At 50.8% G+C, this 25,135-nt stretch overlaps 11 protein-coding genes across 11 annotated transcripts; 8 read left to right on the plus strand and 3 right to left on the minus strand.

Annotated features, from left to right (window-relative positions):
• Window positions 1–366: 366 nt before the first annotated feature.
• On the plus strand, window positions 367–889 carry Aspvir_009747 (thioredoxin family protein; the record flags this gene model as incomplete). The annotated part of the gene is made up of 3 exons (XM_043272885.1): window positions 367–409; window positions 462–540; window positions 595–889. The coding sequence occupies 3 exons, from the start codon at window positions 367–369 to the stop codon at window positions 887–889; spliced, it is 417 nt and encodes a 138-aa protein (XP_043128820.1).
• Window positions 890–1,326: 437 nt separating this feature from the next.
• Window positions 1,327–3,101, minus strand: Aspvir_009748 (uncharacterized protein; the record flags this gene model as incomplete). The annotated part of the gene is made up of 5 exons (XM_043272886.1): window positions 1,327–1,443; window positions 1,489–1,598; window positions 1,643–2,333; window positions 2,389–2,816; window positions 2,870–3,101. The coding sequence occupies 5 exons, from the start codon at window positions 3,099–3,101 to the stop codon at window positions 1,327–1,329; spliced, it is 1,578 nt and encodes a 525-aa protein (XP_043128821.1).
• A 750-nt stretch (window positions 3,102–3,851) lies between these two features.
• Window positions 3,852–5,461, minus strand: Aspvir_009749 (ribosome biosynthesis protein RRB1; the record flags this gene model as incomplete). The annotated part of the gene is made up of 3 exons (XM_043272887.1): window positions 3,852–3,876; window positions 3,937–5,203; window positions 5,263–5,461. The coding sequence occupies 3 exons, from the start codon at window positions 5,459–5,461 to the stop codon at window positions 3,852–3,854; spliced, it is 1,491 nt and encodes a 496-aa protein (XP_043128822.1).
• A 678-nt stretch (window positions 5,462–6,139) lies between these two features.
• Window positions 6,140–7,252, plus strand: Aspvir_009750 (Spg1/Tem1 GTP-binding protein; the record flags this gene model as incomplete). The annotated part of the gene is made up of 4 exons (XM_043272888.1): window positions 6,140–6,632; window positions 6,684–6,976; window positions 7,031–7,105; window positions 7,154–7,252. The coding sequence occupies 4 exons, from the start codon at window positions 6,140–6,142 to the stop codon at window positions 7,250–7,252; spliced, it is 960 nt and encodes a 319-aa protein (XP_043128823.1).
• Window positions 7,253–8,198: 946 nt separating this feature from the next.
• Window positions 8,199–10,208, plus strand: Aspvir_009751 (uncharacterized protein; the record flags this gene model as incomplete). The annotated part of the gene is made up of 1 exon (XM_043272889.1): window positions 8,199–10,208. The coding sequence occupies one exon, from the start codon at window positions 8,199–8,201 to the stop codon at window positions 10,206–10,208; it is 2,010 nt and encodes a 669-aa protein (XP_043128824.1).
• Window positions 10,209–10,589: 381 nt separating this feature from the next.
• Aspvir_009752 (uncharacterized protein) lies at window positions 10,590–11,312 on the plus strand (the record flags this gene model as incomplete). Its single annotated transcript, XM_043272890.1, has 1 exon — window positions 10,590–11,312. The coding sequence occupies one exon, from the start codon at window positions 10,590–10,592 to the stop codon at window positions 11,310–11,312; it is 723 nt and encodes a 240-aa protein (XP_043128825.1).
• Window positions 11,313–12,417: 1,105 nt separating this feature from the next.
• Window positions 12,418–12,970, plus strand: Aspvir_009753 (uncharacterized protein; the record flags this gene model as incomplete). Its single annotated transcript, XM_043272891.1, has 2 exons — window positions 12,418–12,712; window positions 12,780–12,970. The coding sequence occupies 2 exons, from the start codon at window positions 12,418–12,420 to the stop codon at window positions 12,968–12,970; spliced, it is 486 nt and encodes a 161-aa protein (XP_043128826.1).
• A 779-nt stretch (window positions 12,971–13,749) lies between these two features.
• Aspvir_009754 (RTP1/Tango6 family protein) lies at window positions 13,750–17,290 on the plus strand (the record flags this gene model as incomplete). Its single annotated transcript, XM_043272892.1, has 3 exons — window positions 13,750–13,783; window positions 13,878–14,463; window positions 14,509–17,290. The coding sequence occupies 3 exons, from the start codon at window positions 13,750–13,752 to the stop codon at window positions 17,288–17,290; spliced, it is 3,402 nt and encodes a 1,133-aa protein (XP_043128827.1).
• Window positions 17,291–17,720: 430 nt separating this feature from the next.
• Window positions 17,721–20,202, minus strand: Aspvir_009755 (RNA lariat debranching enzyme; the record flags this gene model as incomplete). The annotated part of the gene is made up of 3 exons (XM_043272893.1): window positions 17,721–19,931; window positions 19,986–20,087; window positions 20,149–20,202. 3 exons carry the CDS (start codon window positions 20,200–20,202, stop codon window positions 17,721–17,723), a joined length of 2,367 nt encoding a protein of 788 aa, XP_043128828.1.
• A 419-nt stretch (window positions 20,203–20,621) lies between these two features.
• Window positions 20,622–21,218, plus strand: Aspvir_009756 (ribonuclease P Rpr2/Rpp21/SNM1 subunit; the record flags this gene model as incomplete). Its single annotated transcript, XM_043272894.1, has 1 exon — window positions 20,622–21,218. One exon carries the CDS (start codon window positions 20,622–20,624, stop codon window positions 21,216–21,218), a length of 597 nt encoding a protein of 198 aa, XP_043128829.1.
• A 236-nt stretch (window positions 21,219–21,454) lies between these two features.
• Window positions 21,455–24,699, plus strand: Aspvir_009757 (TIP120 domain-containing protein; the record flags this gene model as incomplete). Its single annotated transcript, XM_043272895.1, has 3 exons — window positions 21,455–23,821; window positions 23,878–24,216; window positions 24,283–24,699. The coding sequence occupies 3 exons, from the start codon at window positions 21,455–21,457 to the stop codon at window positions 24,697–24,699; spliced, it is 3,123 nt and encodes a 1,040-aa protein (XP_043128830.1).
• Window positions 24,700–25,135: the final 436 nt, after the last annotated feature.

A 25,135-nucleotide genomic window follows, 5' to 3' on the forward strand; every position in this document is an offset into this window, starting at 1 on the left:
TTGCCACCGTGTAGGCGATGCGGGGTCATATTCGCTGAGCATTACGCTGACGCCTAATCCTTGAGTTCACTTCCATCAAGCAACCTTCGATCAAGAAAATCTGCAATGCTCTTGTGTTCCACTCTCGCCAGGTACTTGTGTGACTTCAAACGAATCTCTCCCGGCCTATCGGAGTATCTGGTCAAGATACTGCACGGTCCATTGCGATCTGATAGATATATCAATCACGTTATCTCGTCGAGAAACGTTGCTGCAGCATAATTAGTTTTATGCTGAATTGCACTGCTTACAAATCAACATAACACATTGCTTCTTCCCCTCCAGTCAACAGACCCGTCTTTGCTCAACCACCTTTCTATCAGCATCATGGACTACTCCCGCATTATCCTCGCTCTCGCCGTCTACATCGGTGAGCACTCCCACGATCTTGCCCCTCGCAACCCTTCTCACTAATCCGATAGCAATCCGCCTTATCTACAACCGCTTCTTCTCCAGCCCCGCCGCAACCATGCAGCATGGCAAAGTAATTGCTGTTGATAAGTAAATAGTCTCCATAACCCCAATCAAGAAGCAAACTCACTAGGAATACAAAAGTCCGGTCATCTACAAGGCCCTTACCTCTTCCGGCCCCGTTGTCGTCGATTTCTTCGCCACCTGGTGTGGTCCTTGCGTGGCCATTGGGCCTAGTGTAGCGAAGCTTAGCGAGACGTACCCCAATGTGCGATTCATCCAGGTCGATGTCGACAAGGTGCGCTCTGTGGCGCAGGAGATGAATATCCGGGCGATGCCGACGTTTGTGCTATATAAGGATGGGCAGCCTCTGGAGAAGAGGGTTGTTGGTGGGAATGTGAGGGAGTTGGAAGAGATGATTAAGAGTATTTCGGCTTAGTTGGGGTGCTCTTGCTCACAACATGGCATACAGATGCATAATGCTTCTATCGAGTGATAAGCACGGTGCAATGCAAGCGATACCATTCTCTAGGAATGAGTGACGGCAGGGTGCCTTTATATCGTCGTTCAATTCCTGGATGTTGATTCAACGAATCCCGCTTGAATCGGGCATAAACAATACATGGCATTGAAAGATGACGATCCACCAAAATGCAGACGGATGTAGTTTGCAGACTGCATTAGCTAGACATGGCTTTCTCCCCACGCGTCCAGTCCCCGCAGCTCACTCCACTGTTTCTCCAGCTCGCGTATCATCCATCGCGTCCGCCAGCCTACTGTCTTTTCCACATAGGTCAAGAAGCGCAATGACCCGCGTTGTTCGAGGGGATGTCGCAGGCAGTACCCATCTATCATGGTCAGGATGATCGAGAAAGCTCAAATAATAAACTTACAGCGGTGTAATAAATGGCATGCCATAAAGTACGCATTCTCGACCGTCTCGTTTGACATGGACAAGCCGATGACCATGTTAAGATGTGATGCGATTGTATTCTAGCCCGTCAGTAGCGGTCTTTCCCAAGAGTTGTACAATCTTACCTCTACTGTACGTTGCGAACGAGCCAGCTCGTAGTCACTCGCAGCTTGCCAGTGTAGGTTACACAGAGTGAGAAATATACAGGAGGTGTGATAATACTGCATTCCGACCACTACGACTGTCAGCCCATTTCGGTTCACCGGGTAGGATACATACCGGCTGGCGGAGACATCATCCAGATCTCAGGGAACGGTCGATTCTCCGCAATGTTCGCCGGCTTGTACTTCAACGGTTGCCAACTGATTGGCTTTGCTCGATGCCATTGCTCAACGCTATCAGAGAGTTGGCGCCACGTCGCCTCATCCATGCCACGGGTATGCGGTCCTCCACACTGCAGAATCCGAGCACAGAGGTAGATGATGACATTGGCATAAGCGGCATCGTCGCGCCTGTGAAAGACAGCCGACCGTTCATAGTTCTCCAAGTCCAGCTGCATGGGTTGATACTGGACGACAGATGCATATATCGCCTGTCGCAGGAACTGCCAGCTCACGGCTTCGGCTAGGCCGCCGGATGACGCTGATCTGGACATGGTGTTGAGGAGACGGTTTGAGCCGAACAAATGGTACTTCTCGTCGTTGTTGCTTTCCAGTTCCTCGTAGATACGGAGAATCACGACCGTGATAAGGAGGTTGTCGTCATACGTATCCTCCGGCTGCGCCAGCGCAGCGATCAAGAGCTCCAGACATTGACCGTGATATTCGGCGGCTTCCCAGTCGCTAGCGTCTGACAATATGGCGTCGTGTCTGGCTGCGAGAGCTAGAACCGCCTTGAGGACCATAGGCACTTCCAGTGCCCGGCGTGGTACCTCGGTTGAAAAATGAGACCGCGAGTCGCATATGTCGGTCTGTCAAAGTCAGAATGTACTGTCAATGTACTATCTATGAGCAGGGTTTCCATACCCAAGGCGCTATCTTGGAGATGAATGAACGTAACAAGTATGCCTCCCGGGAGGACAACTTCGGCGAAGTGATCGCCCGCGGGCTTATCGGACTCCATTGGGATGTCGCATCTGTCCGCGCTGTTGATGGCAAAGGAGATACTATGTTATTTAATGCACTTGGCGAGATGGCAGTAGATGAGGGAAGTATCAGTTGGGTTTCATCCGGTATCGATGGGGTCGGTGCTGGGAGGTCTAGCGGGTGGTTTTCAATCACTGAATCGTAAGGCTTTGTTGGTCTTGGGATGAGGAGAGATGATATGTCCGGAAATACGGCTCTAGGTGTTGCTGGATTCTGGTCCGAAGGCGGTGCTTCATCGTGAGAGTCTTGCGGCGCATCTGTCTCTTCCCATTCTGCAGAATCATCTGCCGATTCGAGTACGAATGTCACTGATACCGTTAGCACCTTGGATCATAGGATAATGAAGGTGAAAAGGAAATACATGATGCAGGAGTTTTGACCCAAGTCTGATGTGGATCCCACACAAGATCGAATTTAGACGCTGTGCCATGGCTCTTCTGATAGACGTGATGGACAGTTCTAAACCGAAACGGAGGATCCAGCCGACACACCCGTCCCAAGCGCGAGCAGGGATTACAGGACGAAGCTCCTTTCCGAATTGTGCACCGAATATGACGATGGCGACAGCGCTCGCAGCCCCTTCCGATCCTCATGGCCGATTGCGGGGTGAATGAGTTGAGCGCTGAGCTCTGCGGGGACAAAGCCAGGGGCGGACGGCAACATGGACAAGGCCTAGCTGTCAGTCTGCAGGTCAAATATGAAGATTTGCCGTCTGATAACGCTTCCGACTGCATCGGCGAAAAGAATAGACCGAGCCAGTTGCTAGAATCACGGGCTCTTTTTGGAGTCGCAGCCTTCCCCGCATCTTGAGGAGAATACCCTGCCAATGATTGGTTCGCCCGCATTTCCCCAGAAATCCACTATCCAGTTGTCTCGACCGTCGCATCGATGGATTGCACGTTCTGCTATGGGATTATCATAATACAGAAGTGTTAAACGATTTCATCTTGGGAGTTGTCAGATATCGTCATTATAATCCTATAATTACTTGGCTCATGAAGAGTGAGGCGGCCTGACCATACCGATATATATACTACTACCACATCAAATGTTCAGGATTGTTCCACTAACTAGAAAATTTACAATTATTCGAAGATAGAGCAGTTCACAGCTATAACCATAACGGGCTCAAATACGTTCTCAGGTTTACTTTGAGTGCCATTCCAGACAGAGTAGTCGATCTCGGATAGAGATTTGTTGATGCACGTCATAATCATTCATTCAATCCCGAGCTGTACTACCCTATGTAAGAATCTATAAATATGTTCATCAAATGACAGCGTAGAAGACTGTTGGTATCGTCGTTTCAAGAAGGTCAAGTGCCACATGCGCATGCCGATTATTTACACACTGATAGTCTTGAAGACACTGTTGCAAGGAGTCAGCATTAGATCATGCAACAAAGAACGATTTCAACTAAGGACTTACCCGAATCCAGAGCTGCCTGTGGCCATGATGGTACCAGGCATCTGAGCCTGCCAATGAACCTCCTTGACAGACTCCATGTAATGAACGAACAACAGCTGGGGAGGCACTTCGGCCAGGCCAGCCTCGCGGCTCTCTTCTTCATCAAGCTCCACAGCCAGATCCCAGAGGGTGACGGTATTATCGGCAGAACCGACAGCAACAACACTGTCGTCTGTGGGGTGCCACTCGATACTGGTGACGGGCTCACGATGGAAGTCGAAAGCTGCGACTGGCGATGCTTTGATCTGTGACGAGGGGGCGGACGCATCTGGCTTCCAGTGTCTCAAATCCCAGACAGCCCATTGTCCATCATCGGCACCCGTGGCAAGGAGATGGAACGTCTGTTTCGACCAGCTCATGACATTGACGTCTGTCTTGGAGACCTTGACGTCAACTGCGGGCTTGCGTGACTTTGACCGGACGTCCCAGACTTTGACGCTTCCGTCGCTGCTGGCGGAAGCAAACACATTGCGCTCATTTGGTGACCATTGTAGCTCTTCGACAGAAGATATGTGGCCGGTGAATGGCCGGGTGTCTGTGACCCAACCTCCTCCTTCTGTGCGGGTGGTAACGTAGATCAATCCGTCATTGTCACCGGTCAACAGCTTTCCAAGGGGCTGGAGTGGGGACCAGTCCAGAGCATAACCCTCGGACTTGTGCATGCGCAGGGTCGAGAGCGGCTTGGAGGCTGAAGGAGGCAATACTGTGCCAGGGACGTCGAAGCTGGTCAGATAAGGAGTCACATCGTGGATGACGACATGGGAGTTTTCGAGCATGGTCGCTGTGATTGTCTGTGGCGGCCTGGAGTAGTCGGCGGACTGGGAAGGGGTTTGGTGCGCGCGGATTCTGTTGGTTGTTGATCCGAGAGGGATACTCTTCGACTCGAGAATCGGGTCATCAGAATCATCATCTGAATCCAAATCACTCTCCGAATCTGTCTCGTTCTCTTTCTCCATCTTGCTGAGACCGCTCATCTTGATCACCAGCAGTTCGTTCTCCTTTGCTCTTCCTCCCGCCGCTTGTGTACCCGAAACGGCGTAGACGGTCGCAGGGTATGTCTTTCGGTTGTCGCCAAGGGAATCGCGCACAATGTCAAATGAGAGACAAGGCCATGGTGTGCTGAGCGTGTGTAACATGTCGTATGTAGACGGATCCGGAGACAGTACCTCTCCAGGAGCTAGTTTTGTTCTTCCAGGGATGAATGTCTGTTTGTCAACCTCCATAGCGTCTGTTGTCATCGCATTTCAGTCAGTAGCAATTCTAGCGACAAAAAACCGGCTGACAAACCTTTTTCCTCTTCCTCGCGCTCCGCATCAGGTCTTCCATCGACCCCTGCTTCCAAAATCTCGTCCTCACTCTCGAATTCGTCCTCGAACTCATCTTCAAACTCCCCCACCTCATCCGGAATGTCATTGGCGACCGGCCGCTCTCCGGCCTTGAGGGCAGCGGAGTGCTCCTCAGACGTGTCGGCAGCTCTTTTGAACATTTTGTCGTGGTTATGATGTGAATATCCCGGTAGATATGTGCACGAGCCAGTCGTGCGACAGGATGAAAAAGACGCCTGTTGCTTGATCGGAATCAGTGATTAGGGTTCAGGAACTTTTTTTTCTCGTCCAGAGATTGAGGTGGGATGCGCGCTAAGCCTATCGCGGGTTAGCGTAGATCGGGCCGCTTCGTCTGGATGCGGCTGTGTTGACTACTTGACTTGATGCCGATGGCCACAAGGGTCTCGCAGAACCTCGTGCCTTTCGACCAAGTCCTGCTGTTCTTGTCGCCTGCTAACTTGTGATTCGAGCGCTGCTCATCATTTCTCAGTCGTTTATTCCCTTGCTTACCGGTCTGCTGGTTCAGCTACCGCCCACGTCATTTGTTCCAGCAAAGGCATAACAAAAACAAACAGAAGCTCCACCGAGTGATCTTCCTCCTCCTTCGTTCAAGTCATTCTTATCAAACCTGAAATTCAAGTCGCCAAAGTATTCGATCTTTAATTGCCGAACCGCATCTCATGCGGCTTTGAGAAAGCCTGCCTTCTACCGGCATTTCCGCAACTAGGTCAGTTTCAGCTTCCCTCGTGCTCCCCGCTCTGACAGGCGATCGGAGAATTAACGGAAGACGTATCATTTCAGGTCGTCGAGTCATCCCTAACCAGCTTACAATTTGCGACATGGATGTACCGCAGCCTGTACCTGATGTCCCGGATGTCGCAGAAACCGGTCACCAGCAGAACCTTGAGTTGTCTGGCCCCGGATTGGCGGCTACGGAGGAGGGAATGGGGCCTCCGGAGTTTCACAATGGATACAACAGCGACTCCCGCGCTCATTACACCTCACACACTGGCGGTTTCGATTCCCCATCCGCACATGAACCTCGAAACCAAGAGAATGATCAATCTCAATTCACCGCGTCTCCGACATTAACCCAACAACCACGACCGCCGTCATCATCGAGGCCGGGTTCCGGATTGTCTAGCGGCCCTGAACAGCGACAAGGAATCTCGCAAACCTCTCAAGATGTCGGTCAGAAACAACCATCCCAGCCGTCGAAGAATAGTGTGGTGATCAAGGTTGGAATGGTCGGGGATGCTCAAATTGGCAAGACAAGTTTGATGGTCAAGTACGTGGAGGGCAGCTGGGACGAAGATTATATCCAGACCTTGGGTATGTTACTCTTCTGGACTCGTGCTGGACATATTCTGACGTTATCGACAGGGGTAAATTTCATGGAAAAGACAATCTCCATCAGAAATACGGAGATCACTTTCTCGATCTGGGATCTGGGCGGTCAACGCGAATTCGTCAATATGCTTCCGCTTGTGTGCAATGACGCCGTCGCTATTCTGTTCATGTTCGATCTCACTCGCAAGAGCACCTTGAATTCAATCAAGGAATGGTACCGTCAGGGCCGTGGATTCAACAAGACAGCTATTCCTTTCCTGGTTGGCACCAAGTATGACCACTTCGTCAACTTTCCTCGAGAAGACCAAGAAGAAATTTCCATTCAGGTAGGCACGGCTGGCCAAGAATGATCTGACCGGGATGTGCTGATGACTTCTCAGGCCAAGAGATTCGCCAAGGCGATGAAAGCGAGCTTAATCTTCAGCAGTACCAGTCACAGCATCAACGTGCAAAAGGTATGATCGCGTGGACATGAGCTCGAACCGCACTAACCGACAGTGTAGATCTTTAAGATTGTCCTTGCCAAAGCCTTTGACTTGAGATGCACCATTCCCGAGATCGAAAACGTTGGCGAGCCTCTATTACTCTATAAGAATGTTTGAAACATAACGACGGCAACACAGAAGTGGTACGATTGTCATGTATATTGGGATGAAGTGACGTTGACGATGTCCTGAAATACCTTTGCTCGTCATTCTTGGGTTGTAGAATGGGTGACCCAGAGGGATCCGTTGAGTCTGGAAGTGTCAAACCGAATCTGCCAGTCGGTTTTCCTACTTTCTCTGCACATTCTGCCCTTTCTCCTTTGTTCTTTCTTGTTTCCTCTCTCTTGTCCACAGCATTGGGTTGCGTATTGTCTCATGGGTTTCAATCCTTGCCTACATCTCGTGTCTAAACTTCTTTTCTCTTCTTGTGCTTGAATATGGCGCTTGTGTCTTCCTTGACTGTTCCTGAAACGCAGGTCTGTTCTGGGGTACAATCATCGGAGCCGGCTTTTCTCTTTCTTCTCGGTAATCTTTCTAGTCGATGGTTCTTCTGTGTTTAAATAGGTTAATTACATGAATCCTGTCAAGGCTCGGTCGCGTCAAATCCGTCCTTTTTGATAGATACCTCAGGCACCAGTCCTCAAGCCTTGTGGGGCCAGCACCTTGAGGTGGGGGAGAAACACATGTGATTCGCCCATAGGCGCCAGGAACCGATTGCGCTGGTTCTTCCGTCGATGGAGTCAAAGAAAATAATACTTGGTCGCCTCGAGGAAACAACTGCCTGTACCTCAAGGTCTAGGTAGTCAGCCTTGCGAGTCTTAGAAAACAGGCACAGCCTTGTTTCAAGCGCGCGGGGCCGCAACTATGGGTGGCCTATAAATTAGTGGCCTTACTTCCGCTTCTTCAACACATTATTCATTCTTTTTCTTCCCGTTTCCCTAGGCGTCTTTTGGATGTCGTCTTTGGATGCGTTCTTGAGGGCGCGTTAGCTTATTAGCATTCGTTGTCTTATTCTCGCTCTTGGATACATGCATTTTAATCGCATCTTATAAAAACTGATGGCATGGCGGAAGAAACTCCGGTCCTGACGATTCAGGAGAGGATCAAGGCGCTCAAACAAGCTCAAGAATCACGGCCACCTTCGTTTCGAGCCCAAACAATCAACAACCCTCCGGTCAACGGTCACGGTTCTGTCATTGAGCGCTCGGTGATCGGCAATGAGCCAGCAGCACCCCCTACACTGGTCCCGCGACCGTCGATCACCCAGAAACCCAAGGCGCCCCCGCCGCTGCCAACACGGAAAGCTTCCAATCAGCAACTTGCGCCTGCGCTGCCACCTCGCAGACCTTCGGTGAATTCTATTGAATCAGCTGCGTCCGATACGTCCCGATCAACCGTGTCGACAAGTGTGGGGAGACCTGTACCAGGGCGATCATCTTCCTCGAGTGAATCTGGGAACGTTCGTACGGTGCGCGCACCTCGATATGATGAGGCAGAGTTGCCTGTCCTTCCTCCGAGAAGAGAGGAAGTGAAAAATCCCGAAGCGCCTTCACGGCCGAAACCGACAACGACACAGAGCCGAGGTAGTCTACCGCCTCCATTGCCATCGATAAGAGAACCGCCGTCGCGTCCCTCTGCTCGACCTGCCTTGCCCATCCGGCGAGCATCAAGCAACATCAATCTGAAGAATGGTGACGCAGCACCTCGGCCGCCCCCGCGGCTCCCGTCCCGAGACAGTCAGGGCCAGTCGCCAAGCTCAGAATGCGAAACGAGGCCGGCGAGAAAGCTGCCTCCGCCTCCCCCTTCGGGCTCAGTTCTTGGCAAGTTGCAACAGTCAGGTTTTGGAGGATTGAACAAGACTGCACCCTCCACAGTCAATGGTGCACTGCCTCCGGTCCCTATTGCGTCAAGACCAGAGAAGCCGGACCTTTCCAAATTACTAGCAACCAAACCGCGTGTTCAGCCAAACACTACGACTACAGAGCCCACGGCGATGTGCTTGAAATGCCGAGACTTTTCCGCCCCCGACTCGCACGCCGCCAGGTTTCCGCGAGAGACTCTTCCAACACATGATCTTGCCTGGCTGGCCCGCGAGCTTACAGCACCATTCCCTTCACCTACAGACAAAGCGAGAGCTTTGTTCACATGGTGTCATCATAATATTTGCTATGATGCCGATGCATTTTTCAATAACTGTGTGAAGCCATCAACACCAGCTAGTACTCTTGCTTCTGGCCTGGCCGTGTGCGAGGGCTACGCCGGGCTCTTTGCAGCCCTCGCAACCCATGCTGGATTGGAAGCAATCGTGATCGGTGGCCACGGCAAGGGCTACGGCTATCAGCCTCTGGGACCCGGGCAGAGTATTCCTCCCTACAGCGCAGGCCATGCATGGAATGCAGTCCGGATCGACAATGGGCAATGGAAGTTGATCGATGTGTGCTGGGGCGCTGGAGTAGTTCAAGGACCAGGACAACCATATAAGAAACTCTTCAACCCAACCTTGTTCACCATGACGAATGAAGAATTCAGCGTAAAGCACTATCCTGGAGCTAATGAACACCACTTTCGAGATGATGGTCGACCAGGGATGAGTTGGGAGGTGTATATCACCATGGACCCGGAGGCCCCATTTGGCGTTGAGCAGCCAAGGACTTTCGACCTAAAAAGCCATTTCATCAACGAACGCAGCTTCTTACCGGCTGCCAAGCAGGTCTCGGTTTACCAGCCGGGACCGCTTCGCTTTCAGTTCGGTCTCGTCTGTGAGCATTTCACGCTGGAGCGTCACGGAAAGGTCAAGCCTAGCTTGTTTCTCCTGTGGACCCACGGTCTTGATGGACGGAAAGACGAACTTATTCCTTTTACCTATGTTCGGGGCAGTGGGCCTGAGTTCTGGTACATCGATCTTGAGGATCCTAGGACAGTGGGTGCACCTGGGCAGAAGCTCCAGATAGTGGCCCTGACTGAGTTTGGCGACCGGAAAGACTGCAGGGGGCTCACTGTGGACGAATATAAGGCGAATGTTGGTCGGGTTCGTATGGCGTTTTCGTTTGTTGCCGAATGGGTTCTGGTCTGACGACGGGAATAAACGTCTCGTCATTCTTTCTACTTAATACCCGGACTTGTCTATATTACCTTTCTTCCTTTATCCTCTGTACATCGATAGTGGATAGTCGATCATGATAATCAAGGTGAATCATGCTGTCGCAGCCGTATCTCTGCTTCTGCAAACTTACTCTAATCTCTCTGAAGAGCTTTTTCTCTCTTTCATTTTGAACCACTATTCTTTAATAAACAGGGTAGTAAGTCGATAGATACTATTTCCCATACAACATACAACATACTCTGATAAAGTCTATCTGTAGGCTGTAGCTCAAACCCTCGCCCCACTTTCCCCGCTTCCCCAGATTGGATCCATAAATCATGCCCCAGGCTGCCCCAGACCACCTAGTCTACAATGTCGCACCCATGCGGAGAACTGAAAGAAGAACGCGCGCTTGTCGAAGCAATCCAGCGACGCGACATTGCAGAAGTAACCCGGCTTTTGGATGATGGAGTCTCCCCTGATGGGCCCAGTTTAGACCGTCCCCCGCTATGGTACGCTGTTCACGCAGATAATCTTCCTGCCACCAGGGCCTTACTTGCTGCGTCGGCGAATGTCCACCTCCGCAATATCTACGGGGAGACTGTGCTATACGACGCAGCGTACCATAGTTCCCTGCCTGTGGTGCAGGCGCTGGTACAAGCTGGCGCAGATATTCATGCCCGGAGCAAGACGGGACGGGTTATCCACCACGCAGCAGAAGCCGGCCGTATAGATACCGTGCAGTGGATTCTGAACAATCACTACTTTACTATCAATATGTCTGGGGCCCACGGCTGGACGCCATTGCTCTACGCTGCGCTGGCTGGTCAGAGTGCGATGGCCTGCTTCCTACTCGAGAACGGGGCTGACCCGACGATCAGATCTAAGCCTGGCGGCCACTCGGCGTTACACTACGCTGCGTGTTCGGAGCGAAATGAAACTGGGGAGTGGAAAGACGACGCCACTCTTGTCCGCGACCTGATCGAGTATGGCGCGGATGTCAATTTGCCTGCTGATGCGCGGCGTCCCTCATTCAGCGGGGAGAAGGGGGAGTTTCAGGATGAATTTGTGAGAATTTCTCTTAGGGACATCTAACCTTTTGCGCTGAATATTTTCTTCGTTATGATGGTCATTAATGAGATGTATCAATTCGATCCAACTGGGTGCTGAAGGCATATCACGGGCCGAGTGACGCTGTTCAACAGATCGGCAATTTTGATTAATTAAAAACCAGGTAGCTTTCGAGCCGAGAGTTGACCAAAAGAAGACCATAATTAGTTAAATGCACAGGCGATGACGCGGTGGCTGCGATACTAAATATACAGATGACAGGGAAGATTTTGGTTGCTGTCGATTCACCCAATATCAAAACTCGTCGATAGAACGAGAACTATAGTCTCAAACGCTTCGTCCTATGTCATTGAGCGATTTCGAGAAGGAAACTGGCTCGAAAACAGACGCCAAATTGGTGGGATTTTCCTTCTGGTGACATTTCCTCCAATAATCCCAATTTGTTGATCCACAAAAGTCAATCTGGACCTTGAATGACTACATTCAAGATATCTATTATGTACTATCTAACAGTTAGCTAACTACCACCATGTTAGCTGCCCATTTACTAGGGCTGGAAACATTCCCCTCTCGTCTTACCTGCCTATCATCTCATTAGCGGCGCCCTAAATCTCTAACGACAGCCACCCGCTGCAAGACATCTCTGATCCACCCGAAGGATGTGGAGTGCGGCGGTTCGGATCAGGGCCTTCCTACAATATAAGGGATCTTCGTCTTGGTTCCCTCTATAGGAAAATGCTTGTGTCTACATACAATGACTACCTACGAGGTGTCTGCTCCACTGTGCAATTGACAAGTTGGGGTTGGCGAGGGCTCCATAATTAATGTCTCTTGGCGACTGGGTTTGTGATGGCTTCACGAATGGGATGCTGGAATAATGGCAGATCTATTGGATGAGAGACTATCACGGCGAGGGCCAAGTGACATATTTGTCTTGGAATAGAGGCCAGTCTGCCAGGAAAAAGTGTTCACGACATGCGATGCGGTATATAGCATGAGCCAGGAATCAACATAAAAGGGCCACCATCCACCTGGAGTTCAATCTCTTCCAGACAAGCAACACCATCTCCATCTGCCTTTCCATCTCATCTCAGTGACCTCGATCAACTCGCACAACAACTGCAACAAGATGTTTACCCCGAAATCCATCCTCGGCCTCTCCCTCATGATGGCCCCTACCCTTGTCGCCAGCTTCGAGGACATCTACTTTGGCTCTTATTCAGGTGAAGGCCTCGCCGGCACCTGGCAAAATCCTGGTCAGATGGGCGTCTGCTACTACCAGGTCATGGTCGGCGATCAATCCAACTGTGATGGCCTCCGCACCAATCCCGCTGATGGCTCCGGCGGCTGCCCGGGTCAGAAATTCAACGGGCCCAATTTCTGCCATATGCCCATCCCTGGACTCCCGGACGGTCACGAACTCGGTAAGTTCCATCCATGAGGGTTGAGTGGAGTGGCTTTGATAAGAAGTGAGACTGATTCGCTGAATAGACCGCAACGGCGGTGACTGCCCCTCTGATGATGAAGCAGCGGATGGCGTATGGTACGCTGATATCATTGACAAGAACAATGGAAATGTCAAGGTTGGACGCTGTGTCTATGAATACAAGAAGGGACCCAACTGCGCAAGCACTGGAAGCTTCCTGACCAACAGATTCATCCACTGCTACCCTGACGCATAAGCAGACTGAAAGGTTGGAAACGGTTTCAGAAAGACGGTGACGGGTGGAATGATATGTAGCGGAGTGATATGGGACTTTTGAGCCGGCTAGCACGTGTATACATGAGTCGTGGACCTGGTGAAGAGGTGATATGCTGTCTGTCCGCAATAGAGCGGGTTCCATAATGTGCCTGTATAAATTGTGATTTAATCCTGTCAATGACTCGAACATGGATGGAGTGCATCTTATGGCCAACAGAGAACTCTGAACTCAAAGAGAGCGAACTCCTACATCCCAATTCTGACTCATTCTCTACAATGTGAGTTGTCCGTAACGTACCATATTGCAATCAGTTTATTTTTGATATAATATCTAGCTCTGAGTAGGTTTTGTAACGGGTCTCGAAGCCCAGGGAGGATAGACACACTCTACTATGGCAAGGGTACAAAGCTCACACAGATCCACACTACGGCTGTGTCCTGAGTCCTGACCGTTGGCGTCCGTCTAGATTGCTAAGAGGAAAACAATAACACCTGCGAAGCATAGCTCGTCCTCTCGAAAGTTCAACCCTGGTGCCAGCTCAAACGGATGATCTGACCTATTTTTACAGGGTGCGTTTCCTCTTCGCTTTCTTCCCTCGGCGATATAGATCAGGGCCTTGGCGCGCTAAACTATATCTGATTAGCGCAAAACAAAAGTCACGTGGTAATCTAATTAGTAACAGCCTCAACTGTATCGGCGACATGATCTCATGACAGAAGCTAGCCAAGCAGTTACTCGCCAAGCAGGATGACAACATAATGGGAGATGTAATGAGTATCAAAGAAGCTTTTGGTGCTGCCTACGAATTCTTGAATCCAGTCCTTCAGCGAGGCACGCAAACCACTCAGCTTTGAGTTCTAAAATTTTGATGCTGACTAACCGCAAGAGGAAATTCAGAAATATCGTGGGAAATCCCTTCTGGAGATCCTGAGCCAGCATTTACCTGCTGGGACCGAAGATGATGGCTCCAAAAGGACAGTCGTTGTTGAAAGAGCGTTGGGCATACTCTTTCGCATCCATGTTGCCTTCGTAACGCCAGTAGATCAAGCCCACGGTTCACCTCAGCCCGATCATGTATCGGAAGACGCTGCACTCGAGGATGCAAAGCGAAGAAGAGCGCTGCATGCGATACTCGATTTGATATCTCTTGAGGGTGTCTACCCCTCTCTCTCTTCAGGAGTAGGAATACCCCTCCAGCAGAGAGTCATTTCTGTGTTGCCTGCTGGTGTGATTGCTCAGCAACAAGACAAAATTGCGCATGATAAGCCTCATCATGAGTTCCTACTTGAGCGCATCATGGATATCCTATCAGATATACTTTTCGATGGGAGACCTAGCATACAGCCCGTTATTCGCGGTCGTATTCTGAGCGATTTAATCAGTGCTGCGGCAGACTTGGCCTATAATCCGAGCATCCCACATTTAAATACGAAGGGAAAATATGGCGAGATACTTCCTAGACTGATTGATGAGTATGTCTAAGCCTTCGCTAGTACTTCGCCCACTAACGAAGACAGAACACCCAGCTCCGTTCTATTATCAACACTGTCAAGCTTTCTTCAGTCAAATCCTGCTCCCTGGTTCAAAAGTCTAGTGTCTAGTCAACTTTCGCGGGTTCCTCTGCGTGAGGACGGAGTGTTGCAGACAATCGTCTTTCTAGCATCCCAGTTTGCTCCTTCGTTAGGCCACGAGTCTCAGACCCAGCTGTCAAATGGCGCCCATTTCACCGTACAAGGCATCATGCAGATATCGCGGTTGCTTTCTTCAGTACCCGAAGGAATGGATCCGAACTCCTACTTTACAAGGATTGCTCCGCAGCTTTTAGCCTTGCTGGACGGCGAGGATCCCGACTTCAAGAAGACCGCGGCATATGTTATCGGCAACGGCATACTTGGTAAGCGAGCTTATGGGGCCCCCGGAACAATAGGTCACTCAATCTTCGTGGAACCAATCTTCAAGGTACTTGCGGGGGAGCATGATGCTTCGACGCAGCAATGGATGAATGTGTCTGGAAAGGACATACAGAGCCCGACAGTCATTTGTGAACCGACCTTGCTGTTGGCAATTGAAAGACTAAGTAGCTTGACACTTCAACATCCAAATCCCGGACTTGTCAAGAGGCTCGTGTATCCCATTCTTCTACCACTCTGGGGATTGGCTTGTTTTTCCCTGGAGCAACAAAGACCAAAGCTCCATGAAAAAGTCATGGCAATCTTACAGACATATTTTGGCATATCGGTCGGAATCCAGCCTTTGAAGAAGCTGGTCGATAATCTGCTATGGGACGGTGGTACGACGTGGACTTACGGTCTTGATTCCAACAACCTCTTGGTGTTAGAAAAGCGTAAAAGCACGGAATCAGAAAGATCGAATATTGTGCGGCTAGTTGATACACTACAATCCCGGGCCAAGCTCTTTGTCGCTTTACTGGGAGCTGACCCGAGTAGCGAAGAACGGACTGGCGATATCTTTCTATATGTGAGCCGCAGTTGGCTTGTCCAACCAGCACAAGAGCGCTCCTTGGACCGGCTGCAGTTGCCTTCGGATACCGAAAATTCAACCGATATCGTTCAGAAATTAGTAAGCGCAAAGCTGGCAGAAGTACTCCTGGAGAACTTCAAGGACAGCCTTTCACGGCGGCCCCTTCGAGTGCTTGAGCTTATAAAGCAAGTCATCGAAGGCGAATTGAACAGGGTCAAGGCATCTCAGAAGATCAACCCTCAAGACTCCCAAGGGGTGTCACTTTCATCCTTAGCAAACATTGTTTCGAACGAAAAGCACGGGCGAGGGGTAAATGTGACCGGCACTGACGCAGCCGAGTCACTGCCGGCTGTGTTCAGTTTACTTTCCACCGTGCTGGCCTCCCCCGAGTTTTCTGTGACACAGGAGATGTTGCCCGTTCTTCAAGAGCTGAAGTCAGTGCTCGATGAGCTTATACCGCATCTACCGTCGTCTCTAGCCAAGCCAGGGACGACCTCGTCGATGCTGTTGGAGATCCATATCACCTCACCTGAAGAAGGTGGCCCGGCAAAATCGCCTGCTCAGATCTCCGACTTTGAAACACATCGCCGAGCATTGGCCAATCTCAATTCCGACCTCCCACCCGTGCAAGCTGAGGGATTCTCGCTCCTCTCTGATCTCATCAAGAAATCCTCACCAGTTCTAGACATACCCTCCACATTAACTCTGCTGTTGTCGGTTATTACCGATCAATCTGGATCAGCCGCCGACGACGAGTTCATATATCTAAATGCTATCAAGTTGATCGGGACACTAGCATCGAGGCACCCACGCACTGTCGTGAAAACACTGGTGGACCGCTACATCGACAGAACCGAAACCGTCGGTCTCGACCAGAGACTCAAAATCGGAGAGTCCTTACTACGAACAGTTCAGGATCTCGGAGAGGCCTTGGCAGGCGAAACAGCAAAGATTCTCGGCGACGGTATGATTGCGGTTGCAGGGCGGCGAGCACGCAAAGCGCAGACACACAAGCGTCGGAAGGAAGAGCTCGAGAAGGAAAGACGAGCGAGAGAGCGCGAAGAGCGCCGAAATAAGGAGCCCGCCATACCTCCGGCCATCACCACAACGCCAACCAGCTCGAAAGCCGAGGCAGCCGAAGAGGATGATTCCGATGCCGAGACTCCAGAGCAAGCTGCCCATCTCGCAAACATTCTGTCCACCTGGGCCGCAGGTACTCACCCAGATGAAGAGCCAGATGACCTCCGGGTTCGGGCGTCTGCGCTCTCCGTCCTGGCTTCTGCGGTTCAAACTAATATCACAGGTCTGGGCCCATCGATCGCCTCATCCGCAGTTAATCTAGCGCTCGACACTCTCACCCTAGAGCCTGGTCCTGAATCAGCAATCCTCCGCCGCGCAAGCGTCGTCCTTCTCCTCGATATCCTCAAAGCAGTTGATACCGCGAGGGAATCTCGCGGAAGTCAAGGGCTGGGATTCGGCTTCTCGCTCTCCGACGAAAGTACCCGAAACCGTTGGGAGAAACAGGATGAAGAAACCCGTGGTCCCGCGACAATAGGCAATATCCCTCATATGCTTCGCGTTTTGGCCTTCGTGGAAAGCAAAGAAACAGACACCATTGTTCGTGGTCACATCCGCGTGCTGATTGAGAGCTTGGAAGCGTGGCTGGAGAAGTCGCTACTATGGGGCATTGGGACGCAGGGCAGAGATGCAGATGAGATCCAACCTAGATTGGAGTTGGGTGATAGGATAGCTGGTCTAAGCATCGATCCGATGGCTGATAGGCAAGGTGCAAGACCACGGATTGAAGAAATCGAGTGATCTCGCCGGCGCTCTGTAACTAGTCAAGTGTTTCTCAAGTCACTTTGTGCGCAACATAATAAAATGACCTGTAAGAGTGTGTTTCCGCGGATTACTATTGCGTGAGCGTCTGCTCTCCGGTTTCGAAACATCTGAAACGTAAATTGCCTTAGGCTCATCAATTCAGTTATCATTAAGCTACAGGAGCCATTTCGCACACCATTCTCGTAAAATCATTTCGATATGGACCACAGAGCCAGTAAACCCCACCGAAAGTCACGCCATCCCAGTAAAACACCTAAGCGTCGATCAGATACCCAGTGAACGTTCAAGGCCATTACAGCCATCCCATCCGAGTCCTCATACATGACGGGAAAGTCCTTGATCAACACAAATTCGCCTGTGAGATTAGAGAAAAGAAAAACATGCCTGCCGCGAAACGCTCAGATATTTACCAGCGTTGATTACCGCCACCTCCTCCCCGAGAGCGCCCTGCTCCTCTTCCACGCCACTGACTACCGCCGCCGCCGCGATTGTTATTGTTGTAGTTACGACGGCGGGAACGATTCCATCCACCTTCGGGCTTGGGCTTGTTGGGACGAGGGCCAGCCTCAACCCTTGCTTGGCGCTCCTCGTCCGACAGGTGGAACTTGTTTTCGATTCCGATGAGTTCGCAGAACTGAGCAGTTTGAGGGTTGGTGTATTCAGGGGGCAACTCGTCGGTAGTAATAGGGACGGCGGGATCGAAGAAAGGTGCAGTGGGTGTGAAGTTCTCTGGAACCATCATCTTGCCAGCCTTGAAGATGTTTTCTTCAACCCACTGCTCGGCCTCTTCGATAAGGGGTTTGTAGAATTCTTGGCCACGGTCCGGCTGCATTTGAACGGCGGGATCGCCCAGCTGCAACTCGTTGGCGAACACGCGCGTGATAGCCAACCACTCTTTGTCATATTCAAGACGGAAAGGACGAGTGCGTTGAGTACCATTCTGATCAGAAACAATCGGAATCTCGAGCAGTTCAAGGAAATGACGCTTCGGCTCACACTTGTCCAATGCGAGGAAACGTGTGCTCTTGTTGGTAATTGTTTCTGGAACAGGTTCACTGACGGACGGATCGGTCTTTGGGAGGGCTTGAGGACGTGCGAAACTTGAGGGGAGCTGGTTGCGAACATCTTGGGAGACTACACCCTCCACCCGAGAAAAGCTGGCGGGAAGTTGGTTCCGCACGTCCTGGGACACAGCACCTTCAGGCCGAGAGAAGCTCGTAGGGAGTAGATTGCGAACGTCTTGAGAGACTAGAGTTCTAACCTGAGGTTTGTCCTGTTGGGTGGCGCCTGAAGCCTTTGGGGCACCATCGTCAGGAACAACTGAGGCGACCGGTTGCACAACAACTGCATCCTGCTTCTGAGTTGCGGTCTGGGTCTCAGTCGTCGTAGAGATATCCAGATCGGAATCGCTATCTAGATCGAGAGGGATCTCGTCGGAATTCTTTGCAGCGCTCAGGGCATGGTCGGTCTTTTGCTTCTTGGTCTCCAATTCATCCTCGTCAGCCGGCTTCTCAACTTTCGTGATCTTTCGCACCGGATCATCCTCGTCAACGCTTATCTTGCGCCAAGTTATACTGTGCTTGATGTCCGAAGCAGAGGCGTCGTGCGGTTCTTCCAAACGACGAGTATTTTCCGCCGCTTCGTCTCTTGCAGCCACTGCATGAAAGTTATTCCACGCTGAAATTCGGCTTTGATCATCGCCGTGAACGCGTTTAAGAGGTGAGTTGGTGCGGGGAGAGGCAACGGGGTTGCTCTGAGGAGTCTCTTGAGTGGCAGGTAGTTCCCTAGAAGGCTCTTCCAGACGCTCGTCTTCCCTATGGGTGGCGGTGGCATGCCCTTTGTTCTCAGCAAGATCATGCGGAATCTGGGTCTGCTCGGTCGGCATGTCTTCATCACCGAGTACGAGCGAGGTGACGACGGCACCGTCCATCCCAAAAGGGGTTGTGAGAGTAGATGTGTTGGAAGGGATTCTCTGAGAAGTCGCAATGTGTCTCGTCTGACCGACAGAGTCTGCCTTCAAGTTGGCCCCATGCTGAACCACTGCATCAAATTTCACATGCAGGTGGGCTGAGAACCAGAAGGCAGGGCGCAGACGGTCAAGAACAAATCTGGCGGCAATGCTTCCAAGTCGGCCGTTGTTGGAATCCTCTCTGAAGCCGTATTTCTTTGCAAAAAGCGTCTCGTAGTCACCGCAAAGCTCAACTTGGTTGGGCCAGTCATGGGACAAGCCAAGATCAACCTGAGTACGAATTTGCAGAAGCTTGCGTACATCCAACTCTCTCACATGATAAATGCTCTGCACGTCATCATTGTTGTAGGGAAGACGCTCAAAATGTGGCTTTCGGTAGTCGTAGCCTTTCCAGATGCCAGACAAGCCTGCAATGCGAAGAGGGCCGCAACGGATGACATTTGCTGCCCCTAAGTAATAGATGTTGGGTGCCACCCAACCACCATAGTAAAGCTCGAACATGTAGTTGCTTGCTTCATGGTTACCCCCAATGAAGACAGTCAAGTAAGGAGCGATCTTCTTTCCGCTGTAGTATTCATGGAAGTCGCCAATCTCCTTGTATTTCTGAGGCACTGACATACAAGCGAGATCGTTTGAGTTGCGGACGGCCTGGGTTGGAAAGTCAGAGGCAGAACCGACACTTGAGTTAGGAATCATTCTTACTTGAAAGTCACCTCCGATCACCACAAGATCGACACCATCCCAACCCCTTCGAGTAGCTGTCCTTGCGACAGAGGCGTAGATGTCATCAAGTCGGCCGTGTCCCTAACATTGTTTTAGCATGAGTAGGTAGGCTTCAGATATGGAGAATAGGCGCGAAGCTTACGCAACCTTCAAAAGCGACCCTGAACGGGGCAGAGTTTGCTGTGGACACTTCCATTATTTTGGATAGTGTCAGAAGAGATAGAATTTGAGGTAGACAAACGCTGTATGCTATGATTCAAAGACGTGCAAAGATGGGGGTAAATGGGGAAAGGAAAAGGAGATAGAGAAAGAGGGAGATGGAAGAAGGAAATAAAGCAAAAGCAAGTCAGAGAGAAGAAGAGAGGAAAAGAGAGAGGGGAAAGTGAGTGATTCAGGGAGGCGAGGAGAAGGAGGCTGGCAGCGTGATCTGCTCAGAAGTGAATGAATGTTTAACGGATGAAGAAGATTTAGTTGGGGTTGTGAGAATCCCGTTCTCCGTCACTTTTTCTGTGGCACAACAGAACAGACAACCAACTATCACTTCCTTCCCTAGGGGCTGATATTCACAATAACCTCTATCTGCATATCCAAAGAAGCCTTTTTACTTTTGACGATATGCCTATCAGTGACCATACTCCTCGCTTGAATTTTCTCAGGGACTCTGCCAGCGTGCTGGACTCGCTCAGCCCTTCTACTGCATCTCACTTGTTAATGGTCCATAATCGAATTCTTCATGACGAGCTCAAACCTCTGACTCAACGGCAACTTGACTTTGCATGTGGTGCTTGTGGTAGTATCAGAAAACCTGAGAGGACCAGGACTATTGAAATTAGAAAGAAAAAAGCAAAATCCTCTAGTTCTTCTGCTTCCAAGAAAGCTTCAGCTGTTGGAGCTACGGTCTACAAATGCCTTCGTTGCCATCGAAGATCAGTTAAACCAGCAGCACGTCCCAATATAACGTCCAAGCCCGACACAACAGCGACCGCTGTTTCTACTGCGCAGTCCACGACATCCACCACTGCAAAATCCGTTTCTCCCACTGCGCAATCTTTTGAGGTGGACCGAAGCAGTAAAACGGCCGACAACGCCAGTAGCAAGAAACGTGCGAAAGCGAGAAAGCAAGGCGGACTACAAGCTCTCCTGGCATCAAAGCAGCAATCTCAATCAAAATCATCTCAGTCTCTTGATCTATTCGATTTCCTACAGCAGTGAAACAACACCGGGGATTCTGCAGCATTTTGGTGCCAAGCCCGGGCATTCGGCGCTACTTCGTATCCGAGTTATTCTGGGACTAGCGCGGGGCTGCTACTAACATCATTGGGGAAGCTTCTCCAGCTCCAGTTGTATCGCCGTAGATCGAAACAACGATCTCGCTCTCGTTCTCCTCGTTGATTCGGCTACAGCACATCATTGCAGTCTATAGGTTACAGGCTCAACCAGCTAGCCAGATGTCCTCCGACTCGATGTCCGACTATTCCCACGATGATGAGCACGATCCCCAGGCGGATGAGCTCCGCGAGACAGCTCTAGTGACGCTGGAGACCCTCATAAGCTCCTGCAGTCAGCAAATGCAACCTTACCTAGCGAACGCTGTCAAATCCTCTCTTCGCTTCCTCAAGTACGATCCTAATGTGGCCGACGTCGAAGACGATGAGGAAATGGGAGGCACTCAGGATGATGGCTCCGAGGATGACGCAACAGAGGAGCCCGACTTGGAAGACGACGAATTCGGTGACTTTGAAGATGAAGGAGGCTATAGTGATATTGATGATATGAGCTGGAAGGTTCGACGCTGTGCAGCAAAGTTGCTTTACACTGTGATCTCAACTTATGGGCGTACTCGGGCTTTGGACGATACTGCTTTGTATCAGCAAATCGCGCCCGCTCTCATTGCTCGGTTCAAGAAGGAGAGAGAAGAGAGTGTGAAGCTTGAGGTCGTCTCAACCATGACTGCTCTCGTCCGAAAGACCAGCGAAGGAGCTATGATTATAACCTCAAATGGATTTCTTGAATCAGTGGGAGGATCGAAGAACTCGAGGAAGAGGAGACGACAAGACAGCGATGCTAGTATGATTGATTTTGAGCCCAGCATCGGTACTTCTTCCGCAATCAGCACGCCAGTTATCGCTCCATCGTCGCCCAAGACCGGTCCTCAGGCTGAGCTAAGCAGATCGGTTCCGGTTATCGTCCAGAGTTTGGTGAAGATGTGGAAGTCGGCTTCGGTGCCTTTGAAACAAGCCATCATTGTCCTGCTCAAGAGCCTGGCTCTCGTGCGCTATGGCGGTCTAGCCGATCATCTGCAGCAGATCGAAGATCCCATTGCTGATGTCCTGAAGTCTTCGTCCACAGGCAGTGCGACTGCAACCGCTGGCCCCGCTGTCAGTGCCGGAACCCTGCAGACTGAAACACTGAGTCTGATTGCTGCCATTGCCGAAACCCACTCATCCGATGCACTTTTGCCCTTCCTGATTGCCTTGATTCCGGGCGTGATCGGTGCTGTCAACGACCGGAACTACAAGGTCAGCAGCGAAGCTCTTGGAGCTGTCGAGCAAATCATCAAAGCTCTGACCCCACCTCGTGTGTCTGCAAATTCTCGTGATCTCGCGTCACAATTAGAAAAGCTATACGATGAGATCCTCTCCCGCATCACGGATACGAGTGCCGACCTTGAAGTTCGGCAGCGAGCCATTCATGTCTTTGGTGTCCTTCTGGCACGTACGTCCGGGGAGAAGGGCGCTGATTTCCTGTCATCAGATCGGCGATCAAAGGGTCTTTCTGTCTTGGTAGATCGCTTGAGGAATGAAACTACACGTCTTGCCTCTGTCCGCGCGGTGGATGATATAGCTGTTCTCTGCACCAAGGAGACAGACGTTAGCGCAGCCTGGGTCAGTGAGGTGACTGTGGAACTTGGTGCCCAATTGCGCAAGTCGGACCGCGTCCTGCGTGGTGCCAGCCTGGAAACTTTACGTAGCTTGGCCATGAACCCAAGTACAAGGATCCATTACGACGGAAAGACAATGAAGGAGCTGGAGGACTGCCTTCTACCTTTAATCAGTGCTGATGACTTTCATTTCCTTGCACCCTCCCTCATTATATTGGCAAAGCTCCTACCTGGTAATGCCCAGCTTCTTGTCAATGAAGGCTTGGTCTCCGCCCTATGCTCTATTGTTCTCGCTCCCCTCGTTGGCACGGTGCTGAAGGCATTACTTCTCCTGGTGAAGGTTATCGGAGAGGAAGGTGCTGGAGCTGAATTGATGCAGAAGCTCCTCCGGGACGTGGGTATCAACGGCGACACCTCCGTGGTTGGAAGAGCGATTGGAACTCTGCTTGTTCATGGCGGTCCCAAATTAGGCGTTAGAATGGAGGACTTCTTGACCGAATTACAAACTGCGCAGGATGCTCAACGGAAATGCCTTGCACTCGCCATCATTGGTGAGATCGGTCTTCGTATGGGCTCCACGTGCTCCTTAAACCCGGATCTTTTTATCACCCATTTCGATTCAAAGTCTGATAAGGTCAGGCTGGCTGCTGCTACTGCTCTCGGAAACGCAGCCGCAGGTAATGTGAAGACTTACATGCCCATCGTCTTGGATGGCCTTACGAAATCGAACCCTCGAAGCTATCTGCTTCTGCACTCCGTTAAGGAATTACTCCAACATCCCGAGATTGTTCGCCCTGATGTAGCTCCTATTGCTGTCAAGCTATGGCAGGCTCTCCTTCTGGTGTCGGAAGAAGAGGACAATCGTGCCGTGGGAGCAGAATGCATTGGTCGCCTGGCATTGATTGATCCGGTGGCTTACATCCCGCATTTCCAGGTAAGCTTTGAGTCCTTGTCCACATCTCTTTGCCTTTTCTGACTTGAGTTCTCTAGGACTACCTCTCCAGTTCCGATCCAAATATTCGAGGTGTTGTCATATCTGCATTCCGTTACACTCTTACAGATTCGCGGGGCACTTACAACGATGTGTTGAGACCTCTGATTGTCCCGCTTCTGGTCAACATGCTCAGTGACCGTGATCTTGGCAACCACCGCCTCGCTCTGACAACGCTCAATTCCGCCATCCACAACAAGATGAATATTATCCTGCCTCACCTTAGCGAATTGCTTCCGGCAGTCTTTGGCGACACCCAGGTCAAACCTGAACTCATCCGCGAGGTGCAGATGGGTCCATTCAAGCACAAGGTTGACGATGGCCTAGAGCTGCGTAAGGTACGTGATATACCTGTCCTGCACACCGATGCATCGTTTCAGCTTCATCGAACTAACATTCATCAGAGCGCCTACGAAACACTCTACGCCTCCTTGGACACCGCGTTCTCCGTCGCCCATGTGTCCGAATTTTTTGACCGTATCCTAGCTGGACTCGAAGACGAGCAAGACATTCGCACCATATGCAATCTCATGACCTCGAAACTCATCCCAATCGCACCAGAAGAAACACAACGCTACCTCGACCAGCTTTCGGAACGTTACTCTGCCGTATTGTCCTTCAAGCCCAAGGATAATGCAGTGAAGCAGGAACTCGAGAAAGCACAGGAGGCCTCCATGGGTATCCTCAAGGTGACGCGAGAGCTAAGCAAGGCGTTTCCCAATGCTGAGGTCTCCGGTGATCATCACAAGTGGAAAGCTTACATGGAATGGGTTCGAAAGACATTTGCTACCCAGCTCAAAAGCCTCGAGACAGAATTCTAAGCGTKCTTTTCAGACGAAAGAACGCCATCATGATGGAATGGAAAGCTTGGCAATGGTACCGATCAAGGCGCGCCGTACTGTGCATTTGTTCTCAGGAGCTTTAAAAAAGTCCTTCGAGGCGTTGAGATGGATACTCGTTTGTCTCGACTGGGTTCCTACTGGCTTGACAAATGGTAATGACTGGATGCCAACTGTAGCCTTTTTTTCATCAATCAGGACCAGTAAGACATATCGATACCGGCTGTAACATGAGCTGAGGATCCAAATAGACGACCTCAACAACGTAGCGCAGCATATGCCTAGGAGCAGCTATGGACCTGATTAAGGGTAATCAAAGGTCGACTGATAAATACAGACCTGTCAAAGATGAAAATATGCTTGTTTGTCATTAATGCTAAATGGTATCGCTCGATTCCTCGTGAACCTGAACTCCAAG

This window comes from Aspergillus viridinutans (genome assembly GCF_018404265.1).
Source record: "Aspergillus viridinutans IFM 47045 DNA, scaffold_9, whole genome shotgun sequence".
NCBI lineage: Eukaryota > Fungi > Ascomycota > Eurotiomycetes > Eurotiales > Aspergillaceae > Aspergillus > Aspergillus viridinutans.